Below are 19,899 nucleotides of genomic sequence, written 5' to 3' on the forward strand. Positions count from 1 at the left end.
TATGAATGGGTCATGGAAAACTCAGATATCGTGCAACAGTGGTCTGTCAACTTTTGCTTCTTGAGGACCAGTCACTGTTTCCAGTTCATTTCTCCCATGTCCCTAGTCCCCAGGTTCTCACATCATGAGAGAAATTTTCTTGGCTTAGCTAATTTATAGAGGAGGTTTCTGGATCCTGCTGTATCAGAATCTTGCTGTGTTCACTTCTAACTATTCTTCCAGCAACATGGGGAGCCTCTCCCTTTGGCATCTCTTCACCTTCTGCCCAGAATTTCCCCAATTGCAGATGTGTGATGACTGACTTCCGAAGTCTAAGCCCAGTCACCACACTTTTTATTATGTACCCATGAGGAATAATGGAAAGTAAAATAACTAACAAGGAAAATTATCTAACATATTGAAATACACATGAAGGAGGCTTAAAAACAGTATATGTATAAATTTAAATCTTATGGTGTATGGACATTAAAACTACATTAAAGGAAAATTACAAACAACTCTATGTGACAAATTTGATAACATATAAAGTGGGCCAAATATTTGAAAGATACAAAACTACCAAAACTTGCACAAGGAGAAATAGATCATCAGAATAGTCCTATCTCTATTCAAGGAATTGTATAAATAATATAACCTTCCAAAAAAGAAAGCAGCAGGCCCAGGTATCTTCATTGGTTAATTCTACCAAAATCTAAAAAGAAAATGGCACCAATTTTTGACAACCTCTTCTAGGAAACAGAAGTAGAAGGAGCATGTTATAACCCATTCTATGCGGCCAGCATTACTTTAATACCAAAACTAGATAAAGATATTTCAAGAAAGGAAAACTGCAATCCAATACCTCTTATGAACGTAGACATGAAAATGCCCAATATGTATTATCAATTGAATTCTACAATGTATAAAAAAGAAGTATACGCCACAACCAAGTGAGGTTTATTTCAGATATGCAAGGCTGGTTCAACATTCAAAATCAACCAGTGCAACCCACCATAGCAAAAAGCAAAAGAAGAAAAATCATCTGACTGTATTAATAAATGCAGGAAAGGTATAAGACAAACTCCAACATCATTAACGATTTTTTAAAATCTCAGCAAACAAGGCAAAGAGGGCAACTTCCTTATCTTAATAAAGAACATATAAAAATTCCTATAGCTAATATCACACTTTCTAGTGAAGACTGAATCCTTTCCTTCCGAGATCGAGAACAAGGCAAGTATGAGTTCTCTCTCCACTTTTATTCATCGTTGTACTGGAAGTTCTAACTAGTGCAATAATATGAGAGACAGGAAGAAATGTTATACAGATTAGAAAAAAAGAAATAAAACTGTTTTTATTCTCAGATGACATGATAGCCTATGTAGAAATCCTGGAAGACATTGTCAAAAACTGCCTGGAACTAATAAGCCAATGTAGTAGACCCCCTTTATCCACAAGGATACATTCTAAGACCTTCAGTGGATGTCTGAAACCATGGATATGGTACCAAACCTTATATATACTATGTTTTATTCCTATGCATATATGTCTCTTCACGTAAAGGAAGTACTTTATGGCTTCTCTTTGGCATATCTGAATTGCCAGTCTTGGGTTTGGGGGCCATTATAAGTAAAATAAGTGTTACTTGAGCACAAACACTGTGATATTGTGACAGTTGATCTAATAATTGAGACAGCTACTAAGTGATGGGCCACTAGTGTATACAGTGTAGATTCACTGAACAAAGGGATGATTCATGTGTCGGGGGGACAGAGGGGAACAGCATGATATTTCATCAGCCTACTCAGAATGGAATGCAATTTAAAACTTATGAATTGTTTATTTCTGGAATTTTTCATTTAATAGCTTTGGACCATGGCTCACTGTGGATAACTGTAACCGTGAAAAGTGAAACCATGGATAAGGGAGGGGGACTACTGTATTGCAAAGTAACAGAACAAAATAAATTTATTACTAAATCAGCAACGAGGAACTGAAAATTGAAATTTTCAATTCTTTAAAAAATATTAAATACTTTTATACTATTTAAATATATAGACACATAACAGAATATGTAGAGAATCTATACATGGAAAATTATAATACCAACAAAGGAAATCAAATGTGTAAACATATGAAGAGATATTCCCTATCCATGGATTGGAAGACTCAATATCATTAAAATATCAGTTCTTCCCAACTTAGTGTGCAGATTCAACACAATCTCAATTGAAATTCCAGCAATCTCTTTTGTAAATTCTAAAGATTCAAGCTGATTCTAAAGTTTATATGAAAAGGCAAAAGACTTTTGCAATGTTAAGTAGGTGAAGCACAGGGGGATTTTTTTGAAGGGGGGTGATAATTCTCTTCTGTATGATACTATAATGGTGAATTCACAACACTATGCATTTGTAAAAACATACAGAATTTTGTAGCACACAGTGAACCACAGTGTTAGAAATTTTAAAAAATAACCTACGAGGTTAAGAAATCCCAGGATGAAATGTAGAACATGAGAAAAAGAATCTTATGATTCAAATGTATGAAACAACCTCACTTTAAGGGGTGGGGAGAAGAAAGCCTGACCTAAGTAATTTTGGAAATGTGTGAAATCTGCAAGAATAAAGGTGCAAAGGAACTGCACATAAACACTGTGCTCTAGTTGATGAGGTCATTTCCATTGGGGATAAGGCTTAATAATTCTGACACCACTATACGTATATACTGGGATTGAAAAATTAAGTAAATGAGTGGAGGATGGCTGGAGCAACGTTTATCACTGTTGGTGTTTGAGGTTACAGATAAGCAAAGGAGAAAGCTAAAATGATCCTTATGGTAATGAATTAGAGTTGGTGACATCAGCATGAAGTTATGTTTAGTTCAATATAGACACAACAATTATATACAGTAATATTTATAGATAAGTACATATACAGGGGCTAGAATATACACATATTTTTTTTCTCTGTCACCTAATAGTGCCTAGAAACAAAGTCACTCCAATGGCTCTGAGCCCATCGAGCACCCAGGTTTTGGCTTCTAAAACAATTGCCCAGTGTTAGTGTGGTGGTTAATTTTATGTATCATCTTGACTGGGTTATAAGATGCCAAGATATTTGGTCAAAAATTATTCTAGGAGTTTCTGTGAGGATGTATTCAGAGGAAATAGACATCTAAATTGATAGACTGAGTAAAGTAGATTGCCTACCATAATGTAGGTGGGCCTCACCCAATTAGTTAAAGGCCTAAATTGCACAAAAAGCTGGTCCTTCACGAAGTAAGAGAGAATTTTCTTGCCAAATTCTTTTCCTACTAAGACACTGGCACTTCCTGGTTCTGTTACAACCTATGAGACTTAGAATTTGAACTGGGACATCAGTTCTGCAGATACTAGGCTTGCCAACCTCTAAAGCTCACATGAGCCAATTTCTTATAATATATAGATATCTTCTATTGATTATGTTTCTCTGGAGAACCCTGAAGGCCCTTTTATTAGGAATAAAGGAGAAATGATTGATTCTAGAAATGGGGTGGGAAATATATAAGATTATACAGGAGCATCTTTCAATGCCATAAAGTAAAGAAGTAATCAAAAGCCCACTGAAATAGCTCCTAATGGCCAAATTGGAACAATTTGAGCCAGAAGTTAATTAATTAAAGATAGATAATACAGTATTGGATTACAATCCAAAGTATAAAATAAATATTCATGGCTTGTACTCATATGAATAAATGATTGAATAATATTAATAAGAGGTGATAGATAACAGTCATGCAGAGCACTCCAAATTATTTATGTAGGTGCTCCCACCTTGAAGAGGTAGAGAATAACTCTTCCTCCGAAGTGTGGCTGTGCACACTGACTCCCTTCCAAAGGAAGGAAGGGATAAAAGGCAACTTTACAGTAGAGAAATCTCACAAAGATTTCCTCAGCCAGATGATCAATGTTAACATCAGCAGCGGTAAGTCATGTTGACAATGTGTACCCTTGATATGATGTGATGAGAGTGGCACATTACTCTGTGTCTTCTTCTATTTGTGCTCCCCCTGATCATAAAGAATCAATATGCCTGACTTTGTCAGACTACAGGCTGATTGGATTTAGGGCATACTTGGCACTGACTGCAAAACAGTTATTATATAACAATCAAGTCCTTTCTTAATGAAATCTCATGCCCACTTATATTCAGATTTAGATTAAAAAGTCATTATTACTTAGACATGCATGGAAATATTTATAAGTGAAATGACCTAAGGTTTGGATTTCCTATAAGATGCTTCAATAAAAGAAGTAGAGGTTTCAGATATAAAAAGTAGGGGAATTGGATGAAACAATAATGAGGATATATTGATAATCGTTTAATCTGGGTGACTGGTACATGGTGGTTGAATATTATTGTATCTGTTTGAAATTTTCAATGATACAAATTTCATTTAAGCAATAAAGCAGGCTGTTACACTGAGAAGAGCACAAATATATTTGGAATTAAATTTCTAGGGACGGTAAATATGATGTCCTATAGAAAAATTCCAGGTGATTTGAAACATGAGAGAGGCTCTGAGGACAAGACATCTGCAGTGAATAAAATTATTTCCAAGAAGTATGAGAGAGGAAAATCAAAATTTCTGACTTAAGTTATTAACTTAACATTTTAGTTAATATAATATATTCAATATAAATGTGTGAATGGAGACTTCTGAATATAACCTAGCAGAGGATAGGGAGACATTTCCCCTTCTCGGGAATTACCTAACAACAAGAAGAACAACAAACATAAAGGTTAACTCCACCCTCAACCACAAAAAAAAAAAAAAAGAAAGAAAGAAAGAAAGAAAGAAAGAAAGAAAGAAAGAAAGAGAACTTAAAATCTCTAAATTTAGATTTTAAAAAAGAAAGAATATTCTCCCAGAGACAGAGAATGGACACGCAGTTGTGAGGAAAACAGAGAGAGCAGCTGCGCACAGCCTGAGCTGAGGGAAAGGCAATGGAGAGCACTCTCTCAAACAAACAAATCTAAACCAAGCGACACCACCAGCCAAGTCAGCGCTGAGGTTTCCCTACTTGCCAGGTGCTGTTGACTCATGAGACTCCTACCAATGTAAAGGACACTTCCTCAGGTGCAGATCCAAGAAGCTCTTGTTGCAACAATCACAGCTGGGTGTGTGGGCTGGAGGCAGGACCCCAGGTATCAGGAAGTTTCCAGAAACTCTGAAAGCGGCATGAACAAGGGTCGGTCAAGGCCCACTGGCAGCATTTTGTTGCTGAAGCAAAGAAAGACTGTGAATTGTGAACCATGCAGCAATCTTTGTTGGTTTGGCTGAATTAAAGATGAAAAGAATTATTCACCCAGCTCTGGGTCATAATGAGAATTCAATGTTAGCCTGGATATGGCCTTGGCCCCGCCTCCCAGAATCCTTTGTGCAAATGGCAGGTGAGAAGTAGCTCACCTCATTCAAAGCTGAGCACTAGTCAGAAAGGAACCATTCTAGGACTCTCAGAAGATACTTTACTTTTTTTTTTTTTTTTTTTTTTTTAATTTAGGGAATAGGAAAAGCAAAAACCATATGAAAAGTACTCAACAGAAAAAAGTCACAATAAAATATTATTTCATTGACTTTAAAATTCAGTCAAATAAACACCATGATAAAATCAGAGAACAAAGGGCCAATGTAGTGAGACAATTAAAACATTAGCTTGTAGAGCTAAGAAAAGAAGGTGGGGCGGAGCCACAATAGAAATGAAGGCCAAACTGAAAGCGGCCCCGAGAGGAAAAGACGTCGCCGACCGCGCAGGCAGGGACAAACAGGGGAAGCAGTTACGAGAAAGCAGCCTTAACGTACTTAATAAACTCTGTATTTAAACTTCCCAGATGTAGATGTAGATATTGTATATTGTTAGTTAATCGCTTATATTTTTAAAAATTAAATGAACGATACATGTTTAAGAAACAAAATACATGCTCAAGGCCATTGCCTAGCCGCCTAATAGCCATACGTGGAGGAAAGCAGGGTTCCCTGTAGTGACTCCAGTGGGAGAGAGTCGGGGGAAAACACAGGGGCAGGTGAAGCAGGGACAGCACAGTCGGCAAAGAGAAAGTGCGTGTTATATGTATTTATATGCCTGCAATATATTACACATATTTTATATTAACACATACACATTACACAGGCCTCAGGAAGAGCACAGAAACCTGTCCCACTGGAGTCACTACAGGGAACCCTGCTTTCCTCCACGTATGGCTATTAGGCGGCTAGGCAATGGCCTTGAGCATGTATTTTGTTTCTTAAACATGTATCGTTCATTTAATTTTTAAAAATATAAGCGATTAACTAACAATATACAATATCTACATCTACATCTGGGAAGTTTAAATACAGAGTTTATTAAGCTTTTCACTTTAACTATCAGCTTATAGAACATACGAAGGGCATAGCAGCATAGTAAAGGAGACTCTTGAACATGTAATTAGAAATATCCAAAGGGTGAAAACCAGCGCAAGACATAACCTGGTATCTTTAACAAATAGAAAGCAAAGGGGAAAAAATAAAAGGAGAGTTAATGGTTTATATGATTTAAAGGACATATCTCCAAAATACAACATGTACAGAGTTTATTTGGATCCTGATTTGAACAAGCAAACTATAAAATATAAGTAACACACAACAAGTTTATTTGAAGATTGAACAGACATTTGTTGATGTTATGAATATATATTTAAGATATAGAAATGGTATTTCGGTTATATTTTTTAGTTTGCCATTTAGACATGAATACAGAATTACATAATAAAGATATAATCTCTGGGATTTGCGATCGCGTAACTTAGGGCTGGTAGGAAACTGCGTGGGAGTATGGAAGAAATAAGTCTGGCCACGATATGATACATTTTATAAAGTTGGGTGATAAGTCCACAGGGGCCCATCATGTTGTTATTCTACTTATGTACCTATGTGAAATTTTACATTAAAGGAAAGTCTTTTTTTAACTTTGTGATCAACACAAAAGAACAGGAATTGTTTTATTGGGCATATTCAACAGATTGTTTCGATCTGCACCATCTCTGCTGGGGGAAATAGCAGTTTGGAAAGGAGAGCACTCAGTGCATCTAATACACATGCATGAATTGCAGCACCTTTGTTCGAGGCAGTGACTAACTCCTAGCTCAGTGAATTGAGAATAGTCTATTGTACTCAGATCAAGTCAAAGCTAGAAGGCAAGAAAATTTCCCCTGACTATAGGAAGCCAAAATGCAATCTTCATATTTCATAACTTTTCTAATAATCCAGATGTGACATCACTGCTTGTAAAGCCCAACCCTTCCCAATCTGCAAGCTCACCTTCTAGGACTGAGCCCAGCCCATTCTCACTATATATAAACTGCTGCGGGGAAACTCATCACACACATCTGCTCCTCTCAGCTCTACCCTCCAGTCTCTTGCACCTTCTTCAGCCTTCTCATCTTTAGAAACCATGTCGAGCAAATCCACCGTGAGGATCCAAAGCAGCAGCCGCCGTGGCTTCAGTGCCAGCTCGGCCAGAGTCCCTGGGGCCGGCCGCTCTGGCTTCAGCAGTGTCTCTGTGTCCCGCTCCAGGGGCAGTGGAGGCCTCGGTGGAGTGTGTGGAGGAGCTGGCTTTGGCAGCAGGAGCCTCTATGGCCTGGGGGGCTCCAAGAGAATTTCTTTCGGAGGCGGCATTGGTGGCAGAGTTGGAGGTGGCTTTGACTTTGGAGGCCGTCTAATTAATTTTGATCATGCAGCTGGTACTGGCTTTGGGCTGGGTGCTGGAGCTGGCTTTGGAGGTGGCTATGGGGGCGCTGGCTTCCCTGTGTGCCCCCCTGGAGGCATCCAAGAGGTCACGATCAACCAGAATCTCCTCACTCCTCTGAACCTGCAAATCGACCCCACCATCCAGCGGGTGAGGACTGAGGAGCGGGAGCAGATCAAGACCCTCAACAACAAGTTCGCCTCCTTCATCGACAAGGTGAGTCCCAAAGACCTGTCCTCCAGTGGGGATTCCCAGTCCCCACACTTGAGGACCAACAAATGTCCTAGGAGGGGAAGAATAGGGGAGAGGGAAAGGGGGACTGGCGCCCCCCTGGGATGCCAGATTAGCTCCATGTTGACCACAGGCAGAAGGAAATGGAAAACATTTAAAACTGCTAAATCTCTTAAATGTCTCTCATTCCTGTCTAGAAAGAATTCTCAACTTTTGATAACCATGGAAAAAAGAAAAAGCAATGGGAAAGTGGAATGAGTTAGCTTTACCCTCTGAAGAATCTAATTTTTATTTTATGAAAAATAAAATTCCAGTGAAAACTGCCCTAAGGCTCTGGGGAAGAGAAAAAAGAGTGACAGAAAAGTGAAAACCATTTCTTCATGGATTGGAAAAAAAGACTCAGAGACACTTACTTATTCATTGAAATACTAAATTTGTAGAATCAGGTAGTGACCACTGAGGGAGATTGTTGTAGACAAGACTTGTATACCAAATGAAAATTAGATTGGGATCTAATCATAATAAGATTTGAATTTAATAATCAGATTCTAAAACTTTGCTATTCCTTTAACTGAGGTACTATCTTTAAAACAAAGTTTGTGAAATATATGATGAAAATACGATTTTAAATTAGAATTGTGATTTCACTTCTGAAGAGAAAGAAAAGAAATGTTGAAACTCACTGATAAGGCTCCATAACTTAAAGGGTGTGAGCACCTCCTCACCCATGGGAAGTTCTCACTGGTGAGGTTTGTAAAGTGTGAAGAAAAGCAGGTTGTCAGCATGAACTTCTGTACATGCTCTGTAGTAGCCCAGCACCATGGAGACCGCCCAGGTATACCTGGAGACCCAACACATCAAATATCTTTCTTCTGTCCTTCATCAAGTAAATAACCAACTTGTGTTCTTCTAGGTGCGCTTCCTGGAGCAGCAGAACAAGGTCCTGGACACCAAGTGGACCCTGCTGCAGGAGCAGGGCACCAAGACCGTGAGGCAGAACCTGGAGCCTCTGTTCGAGCAGTACATCAACAACCTCAGGAGACAGCTGGACAGTATTGTTGGGGACAGAGGCCGCCTGGACTCAGAGCTCAGGGGCATGCAGGACATGGTGGAGGACTTCAAGAGCAAGTGAGTTAAGGAGAGAAATGGGATCAATTGCCAGAACCGCTCACTTCAAGACCTGGTCCAGATGTGGTCATGATTCTGTAGCAAAACATGCCCATGAAAATAAAAATCACAAATGATGCTTAAAATCCAACCTGAGAGAACAAAAGGGCTATATAGGTGGGTAGGGAGAGTAAAAAGGGAAACAATTTAGGGACCACAAAAGTCATCTTTGAGGTTTACTGGCAGGAAAGCTGAACTTGGACATGTTTGGTATGGAAAGTTCTGACCCTGGGCTGCCTTCTCTGTGTCACCTTCACCACTGACTCCCACGCTTCCCCTCCTAGGTATGAAGATGAAATCAACAAGCGCACTGCTGCGGAGAATGAATTTGTCACTCTGAAGAAGGTGAGCTGATCAGAAGCAGGGGCTCATGTTTCTTGCAGAAGGAGAAAACTCTGGGGTCCTCCCCACATCTGAGAGGAGAAGAGGTGGGGAGGCTGAGAGATGGGCAGATGGGGAAGGAGGGCTCAGCTGACTCCCTGCCGTTGGCTTATTCCCCAGGATGTGGATGCTGCCTACATGAATAAGGTTGAACTTCAAGCCAAGGTAGATGCTCTCATGGATGAGATCAACTTCACCAGAGCCTTCTATGACGCAGTAAGCATCTCCCCCTTCCTTTTATTTACTCTAATGGGGCTCTGCAAAAGGGTGGAAGAACTCGGGGTTGGGAAACCTGTGAATGTCAAAAGAGAAAACGATCTGACCATCTTATGTTCTGCAGGAACTGGCTCAGATGCAAACCCACATCTCAGACACATCTGTGGTCCTCTCCATGGACAACAACCGTAACCTCGACCTGGACAGCATCATCGCTGAAGTCAAAGCCCAATATGAGGAGATTGCTCAGAGGAGCAGGACTGAGGCTGAGTCCTGGTACCAGACCAAGGTGAGTAGCGAATGGGCAGCTGCTGAGAAGTTCTTCTGCTTGCTCCCTAAACACCAGCAAGGCTACCAGACTTCACTGGGAAAATGCACTTCTAGGAAGCTGGTGTCCTCACAGAATGTGTGCCCTGTACTGATAGAGTAGATATTTACAGAATTTATGTGCAATCCTGGTAAGTCAAAGAAACCCAAGCAGGAGGAAAGCTAATGTAGACCAGGCGATCTTTGCTTTAGCTTCGCCCTGATGCCGGACATTGTTGGCTCTGAAGAGAGCTAGAAAGGCAGTGGTTTCACAACAAGGTTGGGCTGAGATTAGTGTATAGTAGCCAATGACCTAGCAACATCAGCATTTCCTAAAATCTCTTCTGGAGAAGCCATTGGGTTTGATTTATTAAAAGCCTGGCTCAGTGTGACAGTCACTGTTAACATGTGAAAATCCATACACATCTCCTCCTCTCCCTCTTTGCTACAGTATGAGGAGCTGCAGGTCACAGCTGGCAGACACGGGGACGACCTGCGCAACACCAAGCAGGAGATTGCTGAGATCAACCGCATGATCCAGAGGCTGAGATCTGAGATCGACCATGTCAAGAAACAGGTATGGTGGGAACTAAGGAAAATTAAAGCATTGATTCCTTGCTAGACCACTACATGGTCATCAACCATCATTTGTGAAATTCCTGGGAATTGGGGGACAGCAGGAAGAGGACACCATGCAGTTTCTACCCTAAGTGAGTTCCCACAGGTGGCACAGATGGATCCCAACCCAAGAGCATGATATAAACCCTGTCAAAATATAGTCTAGAGCTGTAAAAATATAGTCTAGAGACATTGAGCAGAGATTACATGAGGACAGTTGATTTGGGAATGCAGGAAACGGGGAAAGAAAAGGCAGGCCAGAAAGTGAGGAAGATTGGTGCAAATCTGCTCAAGATTCAAGGTGGAAAATAAAAGACAGTCCAGCAAAGACACAGGACAAGACGAGTGTAACCTAAAAATGTGAGGGGGAAGAAACTCATCTCCTCATTGAGTATGTTTGTAATTTTGTACAAGTTAGTGTGGCTACCACATGAGATTCTCAAAAGCTATCAAGATTCAAAACAAACTAGTGGGCCCATTTCTTCCACTGCCCGTGGTCTATGTCTGTTATAGTGCTTCCCCCCGGTCAGCCCCAGATCCTCATACAGGGTGGTTAACACAAAGGGGCGCATGTTTTCTCAAGTGACTCATAGACTAGATAAGGTTTGCAGAATGGGCCAAGACTGGGCAGAAAGGTTCTGTGCTCCATTTCCATGCCATCTGGGCTCTGGATCTCTATCTCACTGGGAAAGAGGAAGCATGGTTAGTCTCCTCTGGAGGACTAGATTGCAAGTCCATTCTGTTTACCTCCTTCTCTAGTGCGCCAACCTGCAGGCCTCCATTGCTGAGGCTGAGCAGCGTGGGGAGCTGGCCATCAAGGATGCCAGGAGCAAGCTGGTTGAGCTGGAAGATGCCCTGCAGAAGGCCAAGCAAGACATGGCCCGGCTCCTGAAGGAGTACCAGGAGCTGATGAATGTCAAGCTGGCCCTGGATGTGGAGATCGCCACCTACAGGAAGCTGCTGGAAGGCGAGGAGTGCAGGTGGGTAACTCAACCTCTTCAATCATCTGGGTGCGTCTCCATCATGTGCAGCCAGTGAGAACAAGTTTAAAGCCCAAGTTTAAAGTGGTGATGGCCATAATCGCTACTGTCAGAGAACCATTGTGAAGGCAGTTCCCCCACTGATTGTCCTCACAAGGAGGCTTTCCACACTGGCCCAGGAGTGGTTCTCTGAGGTCCCTGTGTTTCCTTCCTCCTAGGCTGAGTGGAGAAGGCGTTGGACCAGTCAACATCTGTAAGTATCTTTGCTTGCCTCCCTCCCTTGCCCTTGATTCTTCTGACTTGATCGAGGCTGGCAGAATGAGCTCACCATGTGTGTGTGTCCTTGTGCCCCTCTCCTCAACAGCTGTGGTGCAGTCCACTGTCTCTGGTGGTTATGGCAGTGCTGGTGGTGTCAGCAGTGGTTTCGGCCTGGGCGGAGGCAGCGGCTACTCCTATGGCAGTGGTCACAACCTTGGAGGTGGCTTCAGTTCGGGCAGTGGCAGAGGATTTGGAGGTGGTCTCAGCTCTGTTGGAGGCAGCAGTTCCTCCATCAAGTACACCACCACCACGTCCAGCAGGAGGGGCTACTGAAGTCCACCCCTAGGCTCTTGGTCCCACATTGTCTCAGGCCCCTTTCCAGCTGCATGGTCTTCTCTTTAGGCTGCTTTCTTTCTCCTGCCTCAGATTTGTCTTTGCCCCTGGGTGAAGTTGCACTTGCCACTGATCATTTGCTCTGTCTATGCTCGGTCTGAGCTTTCATTACTCACCCTCAGAAGGTCAACAATCAGCGTCATGCAGACATGTAGACACCTTTTTGATGTTCCCATCTTATTATCATTTTTATCAGTCTGCCATAATTCTGGGAAGAAAATAAGCTATGCCCCTCTGAAAATTGAAACTTGATCTACATCATCTATAGAATGGGGAATCTTCCCTTTGATGCCTGACTGTCCTGTTCATTAGAACTCCACTTAGGAGTTGCCCATAGGACAAAAAAATTATCTTCCCATCAGTGCCCCTAGATGGTTTTGACACAATACTCATATACAGAGTTATATCCCAGGAATATTTTTCTCTGTTGCCTTTGCTTTCTTTTGTTGTGTTCAATAAAGCAGATTTCTAATACAAAGATCCTGTGTTAGATTTTATTGTTGATCACATATTGGTTCTGAAAGTTTCTCATACCTCACAATGATTCTCATCTTTGGAGAGCCATCTCTCAGCCCCACTGACCTCTGACCTTGTTTCATGCCCAACTCTGTCTGTCAACATTGTGTGATACTCAGCTATCCTGTGAGTGGATGACTACCAACAATTATTCAGCCCTCTGCCACTCAAGTCTCTTTCTCAAAATGAAATATTTTAAAGCAAAGGAAGCCAGGGTCCTAGAATCTAAATCAGCATAACTTCATTACTGAGCGGTTTTGTTTTTCCAGCTCCATCATTTGGTGGCCTGGTCCCCACCCTGATCTCTGAGATTTGGTGGAGATACCCTTCGCTACTCCCACCCACAACCAGGGAAGCACTGCACTGACCCAGCAGAGCAGAGGTAGAAAGGAAAAATGCTTGATTCTTCTCTATGATAATAAAGACTTTTGCCATATAACATCTGAGATGCATCAAACCAGTTGGTACAGAAAAGAAATATCCCCAGATCATGGTGGATGGATTAAATGAGTTGGTGCTAAATGAGTTGGAATGGATTTCCTTTCACCTACAGGTAGTTGGATTCACTGAAGAAGGTCTCTTGACAAATGCTGCTAAAAACAGTGAATTTGACTATCTGTTAATTACATCTCTATAACTTTGAAATAAAATAAAGCTGTCAAAAAAAGTCAATAAAATAAATTAATAAACCCCCCAAAAAGTGTTGGTTAGAAACTTGGTTCTGCAGTGCTGTTAGAAAAAGATGAGATTGAAAGATGGCCCATGTGGACAGATGACACAATTGCATGCAGGTGGTTCTGGCTGGGAACAATCTCCTCTGTGATCTGATATCCAAAAGCCATTTTCAGTATAAACATGTATGCACATTTTGACAAGCAAAAGTAGATTTTGGAGGTTCATTAAAATCTTCTCAGATATCAGTGTCAGGTTATATTTTGACTTTTAGACAGAAATAGACTCTATCTTTCAGGCCATGTTTATATGAGCTTATTCTAGAATCTGGCTAATCAGGTATTTTATACCCAGTTTTATCTGTATGCAAAAATAAATAAATAAATACATAAATAAATAAATAAATAAAAAAGCAAGGGAAACTTCCTTAAGAACAACAATAACTAACTCTGTTATGGTAATATTTTGATAATTTGAAGCCGTGGCAGAGACCCTGTGCCCCAGGTCATGTGTCAAGTTGAGGTCTAGCTTTATTCTATGGTTATCTGCAGGTTGGCTAGGGTCTTGTGGCTGAGCAGGTCACTAGGCAGAAATTTGGGGCTGGAAAGACTTTTGAGGATTAGTGACCTCCCTACCCTTCTATTACATAGCTCCAGGGTTTGAGGTCAAGGGCATGGTGGAAGCAGAGCTTAAGAACTGCCATACTGTGCAAAATCCCAGAAGCAAATAGGGCAACTTTTCAATGAGCCAGGCTCAGACTCTAGCTATCCTTCCCCATGTGAGAAGCTCCATGGTAGCAGGTTACAGGCCTCCCTCACTACCCTTGAGTGAAGCAAGCTGAGTACCCAGTTATATAGAGGTCAACTACCTGCCAGCAGGCTTGATACTCAGAGCAGACATTACTGTCTCAGTCACCTATGAATGGGTGACTGACAAAATAGAGAATACCTACTTAAATTTGAATTTCACATAAATAATTAAAACAAATTAATGTAAGTATGTCCCAAATAATGCATGGAACATACACAAAACAATTATTTGTTGTTTATCTGAAATTCAAATTGAACTGTGCATCTTGTATTTTTATTTGCAAAATCTGGCAACTCTACCCATGAAGTAGATCTGCCCTCATATTGAACTATAGACAGGGGCACTGTGGTTGGGCTGCTGCTCTGGATCTCTATTGTAAAGGGGCAGACAATAGGCAAGGACCAAACTTAGGACCCTTTCCTCTAACCATCCCCTCCCTTCTACCCCAAGCCTCAGCTCCAGGCTACAGCTGGCCACCTGCCCCCACACTAGTCAGCTCAAATAGCCCTGAGTTCCCCTCAGGTTTCTCATAGTTTTATCTGTGGCCATTGACAATTTCTACTATCCATGCCTTCCATGTGTTTCTATAATTTCTCAGGATTGATCCTGGGGGAAGGAGACAGCAGCACCAGCTGCTTGGCCATCTGAGCTGAAACTTGAGCCATGGATTTTTTTAAAGGATATTATGCTTATTTATTATGTATGTGACCTATTAGAAGTTGTTAACATGGAAACAAGGGTGAAAGCGAATAAGTAAAAATATTAAGTGATTGATTCTGAAGAGAAGGAGTTTGGGTAATTGTTATTTTCTTTTTTGTACTTTTCTCAACACAAAGATAAACATCTTCACCACCATCCCACCCCACCCCCTCTTTGAAATACCGCTCTTGTTACGTGCGGAGGTCATCCATTTTCTCTTCTGTTCCATTGATCTCTCTGTGATCCATTGCAGTTCCTAAGGCTTTCTATTCTATGCTGGTTTCTGATGCAGCAGTTCCTACTCAGTGTTTGTTTGTTTGTTTTTCAATGTTTTCTGGTTGTCCTCGTGCTTGTTGTTTCATTGTTATTGCTGCTATTAGGTATCCCTAGGTATCTTAAGAGTTTTTGCATTGTGAATTATAACCCTTTCTTTCCTGTCATATTTTCTAATTACTGAAAGATAGTGCATGAGAATTCTTGATTTCTGTGTCCACCCTCCTTGCTGAACTTTACCCCAGTTATAATGATAAGTGACAAGTAAGAGCCAGGATCCAAGGATCCACCTGTGTCCTTTTGGAATCTGAGCTCTTCCCCAGTGGTAGGGAAGTGTGGTCTCGCCCATACTGTGACTCCATCACTTCCCCCTCTGGCCACAGGAAAAGGTGCAGGTGCCAACAAGGAGGCACTGACCTGGCCCTCCCCTGCCATTCCAGCCCTTTCTTGCTTTGCTTGCCCTCTGGTGGAGATGCCATTCCCTTGGGATGCATAGAGCAAGCACAGGAGTGGGATCCTCACTTAAATGGGGCATCTGCTGGGTGATGACATCAGCTGGTGCCACATTCACACACTGAGGGCAAACACCGAGCAGTATTGCCCTTGAGCTTGAGAATCCCAGCCCACACTGGGCAGAAGAGGAATGATGCTTTTGCCCAAGCTGGCACGGCTTACTGCTCTCCTCCCCCAGCTCTGGACTCGACCCAAGCTTCATTTTGTCTTCCCTCTTCCCGAGAGCCCTTACTAGTCTCTGAAGCCTTATTTTCCCTTCTCTGACTTCTTGCTTATTCCTCAGTGATGAGGGAGTGATGAGTGGAATGTGACTGTCTTTAGCCTGTGTTAGCCTTGTCCCCAAAACTGTCTTCTAAGCTTCATGATTTGCTCATCTATGCCCAATGTCACTCAGCAACCCGCAAAGTCACTCAGCAACACAGCGCAAGATTAGCTATGGTGTAGCTGGGTTCTGGATATTACCAATAATTTAAGGAAGGTAAGTACATATTAGGTGCATGTTGGATTCAACTGAATCATGTGTCTACCCTAGAAAAATCCTCTTACCTGGCAGAGCCAGAACTATACCCATTAACACACACACACACACACACACACACACACACGCGCGCCATAAACCAAAAGGCAAGGGCAATGTGTGCAATGTATGAAAGCATGTGATCAACGGCAGGTCCAACTTCAGAGAGGTTAAGTGGATGTCAGTTTTTTCAAAGGGAAGTTTTAAAAGAAGTGGGAAAATCATATTTTAAAACTAAATCCATTAAATATCATGATGCTTAAACAACTTTATCAAAATAGAGAGTACAGGTGCTTATCTTACCGAGACATTAGATGCTCCAGGAAATAAAAACCAAAAAAAAGAATTCCATTCATTACAGAATCACACCCTCTACACCATTCCAGAAAAAAATCTATAGAAGTCTCGCAGCTTCTCTGGAGAGAGGATGTTCCTGTTTACAATTTGACCAAACAAGCCCTTTGATACTGAATTGAAGTTTTCTTGCCAAGATTCAAGTGTATTCCTTGGTCGCTACAACAACAAAGAAACAGGTTGGTCTCCTACCATAATGCCTTTCCTCTTTCCTCACACCTATTTCCCAATTCGTTCATTTTCATTAGTCGCTGGGCTCACTCCAGGTTGACCAACTCTTGCTAAATAAACCAGTGCTTAGGGCGAGTGAGAAGCGCTTTGAAGCAATCCTTTAAAGGAATTGGTGTCTCTCATTGGCCTGCTGGGAGCATATCCAGAATATCCTCTGGGAGGGAATTGTGCAGAGGGTGCTGGGGCTCTCTGCCTATGGGGACATATAGCATTTTAGCCCCTCTCCAGAAAGGGAGTAAGAACAGTGTCTTGGTGGCTCAGGTGTAACCTGCGTCACAGACATGGTGCTGCACTGTTTAGTGGAAACTGTTTCATCTCAACAGATTCCAGAAATATATTTAACTTTGTACCCTAGGAGCCTTCTGCAAAGCTGCAAGTCAATTGCTCTTAGCGTGCACACAAGCGGAGCTGGCTCATTGAAAGAGTCTTCTGCTGAGTCCCTCTTCAAAGAGACAAATTCTTTTGTAATAACAAATCACAAGCTATAACTTTTCATCCTTCTGTGTCTGGGCTTTTGAATGTTTACCCCTCTTAAATCAGACAACCAAGAGGTGCCCATTCTCTAGCGACCCTGCGTCAAACACTCCCAGCTTAATGACTCGTTGTTTCCTAGCACTGTTGTCATTGTCACCGTCCTCACCATCGGTGTATGTGTGCTCACTTGGTGCCTGCAGGTGAGCTGAGCATCAGGCTGCCCAGAATGAGGCCAAGGTTGGTTGTTCCACAGGCCCGGCCCTCTGGGAGATGGTGGAAAACACACTCCACATCCAGAAGTTTCTACCTGTGGAAACACCCAGGTAAATGATGCATCACTGAGATGCCTCAGACAGAAACACAACTTTACAGACAGCGCAGGACTCTCCAAGATAGTAAAAGAATGCCGTATGGGAGGGATCTAGCTTTTCAGAAATCGCGGGTGGGTGGCTGGGGCCTGGGCCTTAGACCCTGTGCCTAGGGACCCTGATTCTGTGCAGCAGGTTAGCCTGCTCTAGGGGTTTACCTAACCCCCCATTCCCGTCCAGCCTGCCCCCCTCTGGCCCTGACCTGGTTGGAAGCCAAAGCTCCTTGGTGCACCCTGCTCCCTTGGCCATGAGAGGCATACCTCCCCGCCTGCCTCTTTTCCCCTCCAACCTCCACAGCCCTGGTTGCCACCTGGCCCAGTCTCCTTGAGATCCACCACAGCCAAAGGCCTCAGGGTTCCTCTGAGGGTGAGAGAGTCCACCCTGAGCAGGACAGGCAGGGAACAAGGACATCAAAGAGCTTGTCACTCCCAGCCTTGGGCACCAGAACATATACCATTGCTCTTGAATCCACCACTCCCCAAAACCTCAAGAAAACTTCCAGAAAGACAAAGTTGGAGGCTTGGGAGATTTGGAGGACAGGAAGGAATGCGTAGGTCTTCTTTAGACAACCTGTGTCAACTGAGCTCCTGCCACAATCCTATCTGTGGAACACCCTTAACCCTCAGAGATAAACTCACACACAGATCACCACAAAACCAGTGCAAGTGGAAAAATACACTGATATGCAAGCCACTCACGAGTGTCCTCGGGGAACAGGTGTAAGGGGTTAGTGTCTGGGCACAGTTTATCTGAGAAGGCTTCTTGGGGGTGAGTTCTAGGTAGAATAATAGAGGTTATATTCAAAACAGAAAATCTTCCTTGGCAGGAAGGAAAGAAGGTGTTCATAGTCTCTAAGTTTAGAGGCTTTAAAGGGGTTAATGACCTAGGCTGTCAGGTCTAGGCCTTCATGTAGCCATAGTCCACCAGGGTAAAGGTGACAATGGAGGTCAAAGGTCACAGAAGAGGGAGTGAAGAAGAAAGGAGGCAAAAGACTTACCTCTTTCCACCTGTCTCACAGAAGTCACTGAGTAAGACAATCTAGCTTAGGAAACACCAATCCAAGTGGAAAAGTTAGAGAGAGGAGGCAGAGAAGGGAGTAAGTAGGCCAAGGGGCAATGGCTGAGAGAAAGGAGAATGGAAAAGAATGAGATGGAACAGGACCCCCCGAGGGTGGGGGGTCAGGAAAGAAGAGAATGACCCAGGAGGAAAGGCAGATGGAGCCGGCTTCCGCATGAACGCGGTGGCCAGTCCCATTCCCACAGGCATGCCCGCTGAGGCGCTCCCCGGGCCTTGACCCTTTGTTTCACAGGAAGCTCTGAGGGTTTAGTCAGCACGGCTCAGGAAACAAGTGTTCCTTCTTCTGGGAGAAAGACTATCATGCAAGGAGTACAGCAAACAAACACAATTATTCTTTCCACTCCAGACGCGTGCACCACCCCAGCTAGGACCTGGGAGCACTGGCTACCAGGTGAGAACTCCTGGGCTCCTCTTAGCCTGTATCAACAAAAGCTATGATTCATAGGTTCCCTGTGGAAACGAGACTCTCAAACAATCTCTCGGTAGAGGAGAGGCCCACCCCCTGGCCTCGGCTCCTAGGAGGAAATAGGTCAGACAACAGAGGTCCTCAACTCCAAGTGCCAGGCTGCCATTCCAAGCAGGGAGCATCTGTCAGCCCACTGGGTACCATGTACCTCTGAAAGGCCACCTGTGTGGCAAGACCATGGAATCTTGCCCTGCTTCTCACTAGCTGGGCAGTGTCCGCCGCTTGCTTTACCGTTCACAGACTCCATTTCCTCATCCACAAAAGGGAGACTGAATGCACTTCAGTTCCTCCCTCACTCTGCCACCCTTCAAAACCCCTGCAAGGAGCAAGAAGTCAACAAGACGAAAGGAAATCTAACAATGTCTCTGTCTGACTCCCCCAGGGTAAAGACTGGAGATGAGAGCAGATAAAAGGGGAACCAAGAGCCCAGCCGAAGTGGCTCAGTGAATGAGCATTGACCAATGATCCAGGAGATGGGGGTTCAATTCCCAGTCAGGGCACATGCCCAGGTGCAGGAAGCAGCTGATCAATGACTCTCTCATCACTGATGTTTCTATCTCTCTCCCTCTCCCTTCCTCTCTCTGAAATCAATAAAGATATATTTAAAAAAAAAGGAGGGGGGAACCAGGAGCCTT

The 19,899-nt window shown here is 42.9% G+C and overlaps 1 protein-coding gene across 1 annotated transcript; it reads left to right on the plus strand.

The window, feature by feature from the left end:
- Positions 1-7,420: 7,420 nt before the first annotated feature.
- On the plus strand, positions 7,421-12,769 carry LOC308551638 (keratin, type II cytoskeletal 6A-like). Its single transcript, XM_081126333.1, has 9 exons — positions 7,421-7,960; positions 8,889-9,103; positions 9,427-9,487; positions 9,644-9,739; positions 9,864-10,028; positions 10,497-10,622; positions 11,423-11,643; positions 11,862-11,896; positions 12,008-12,769. The coding sequence occupies exons 1-9, from the start codon at positions 7,451-7,453 to the stop codon at positions 12,232-12,234; spliced, it is 1,656 nt and encodes a 551-aa protein (XP_080982459.1). The 5' UTR covers positions 7,421-7,450; the 3' UTR covers positions 12,235-12,769.
- Positions 12,770-19,899: the final 7,130 nt, after the last annotated feature.

Source organism: Miniopterus schreibersii, assembly GCF_964146895.1.
Source record: "Miniopterus schreibersii genome assembly, chromosome: 2".
Taxonomy (NCBI): domain Eukaryota; kingdom Metazoa; phylum Chordata; class Mammalia; order Chiroptera; family Miniopteridae; genus Miniopterus; species Miniopterus schreibersii.

Bases quoted from the DNA above. Each gene is read 5' to 3' on its own strand.
- LOC308551638 (XM_081126333.1), top strand. From the start codon at position 7,451: ATGTCGAGCAAATCCACCGTGAGGATCCAAAGCAGCAGCCGCCGTGGC. The intron at 9,104-9,426 runs GTGAGTTAAGGA...TTCCCCTCCTAG, and splicing joins GTGGAGGACTTCAAGAGCAA to GTATGAAGATGAAATCAACA. The intron at 10,029-10,496 runs GTGAGTAGCGAA...TCTTTGCTACAG, and splicing joins AGTCCTGGTACCAGACCAAG to TATGAGGAGCTGCAGGTCAC.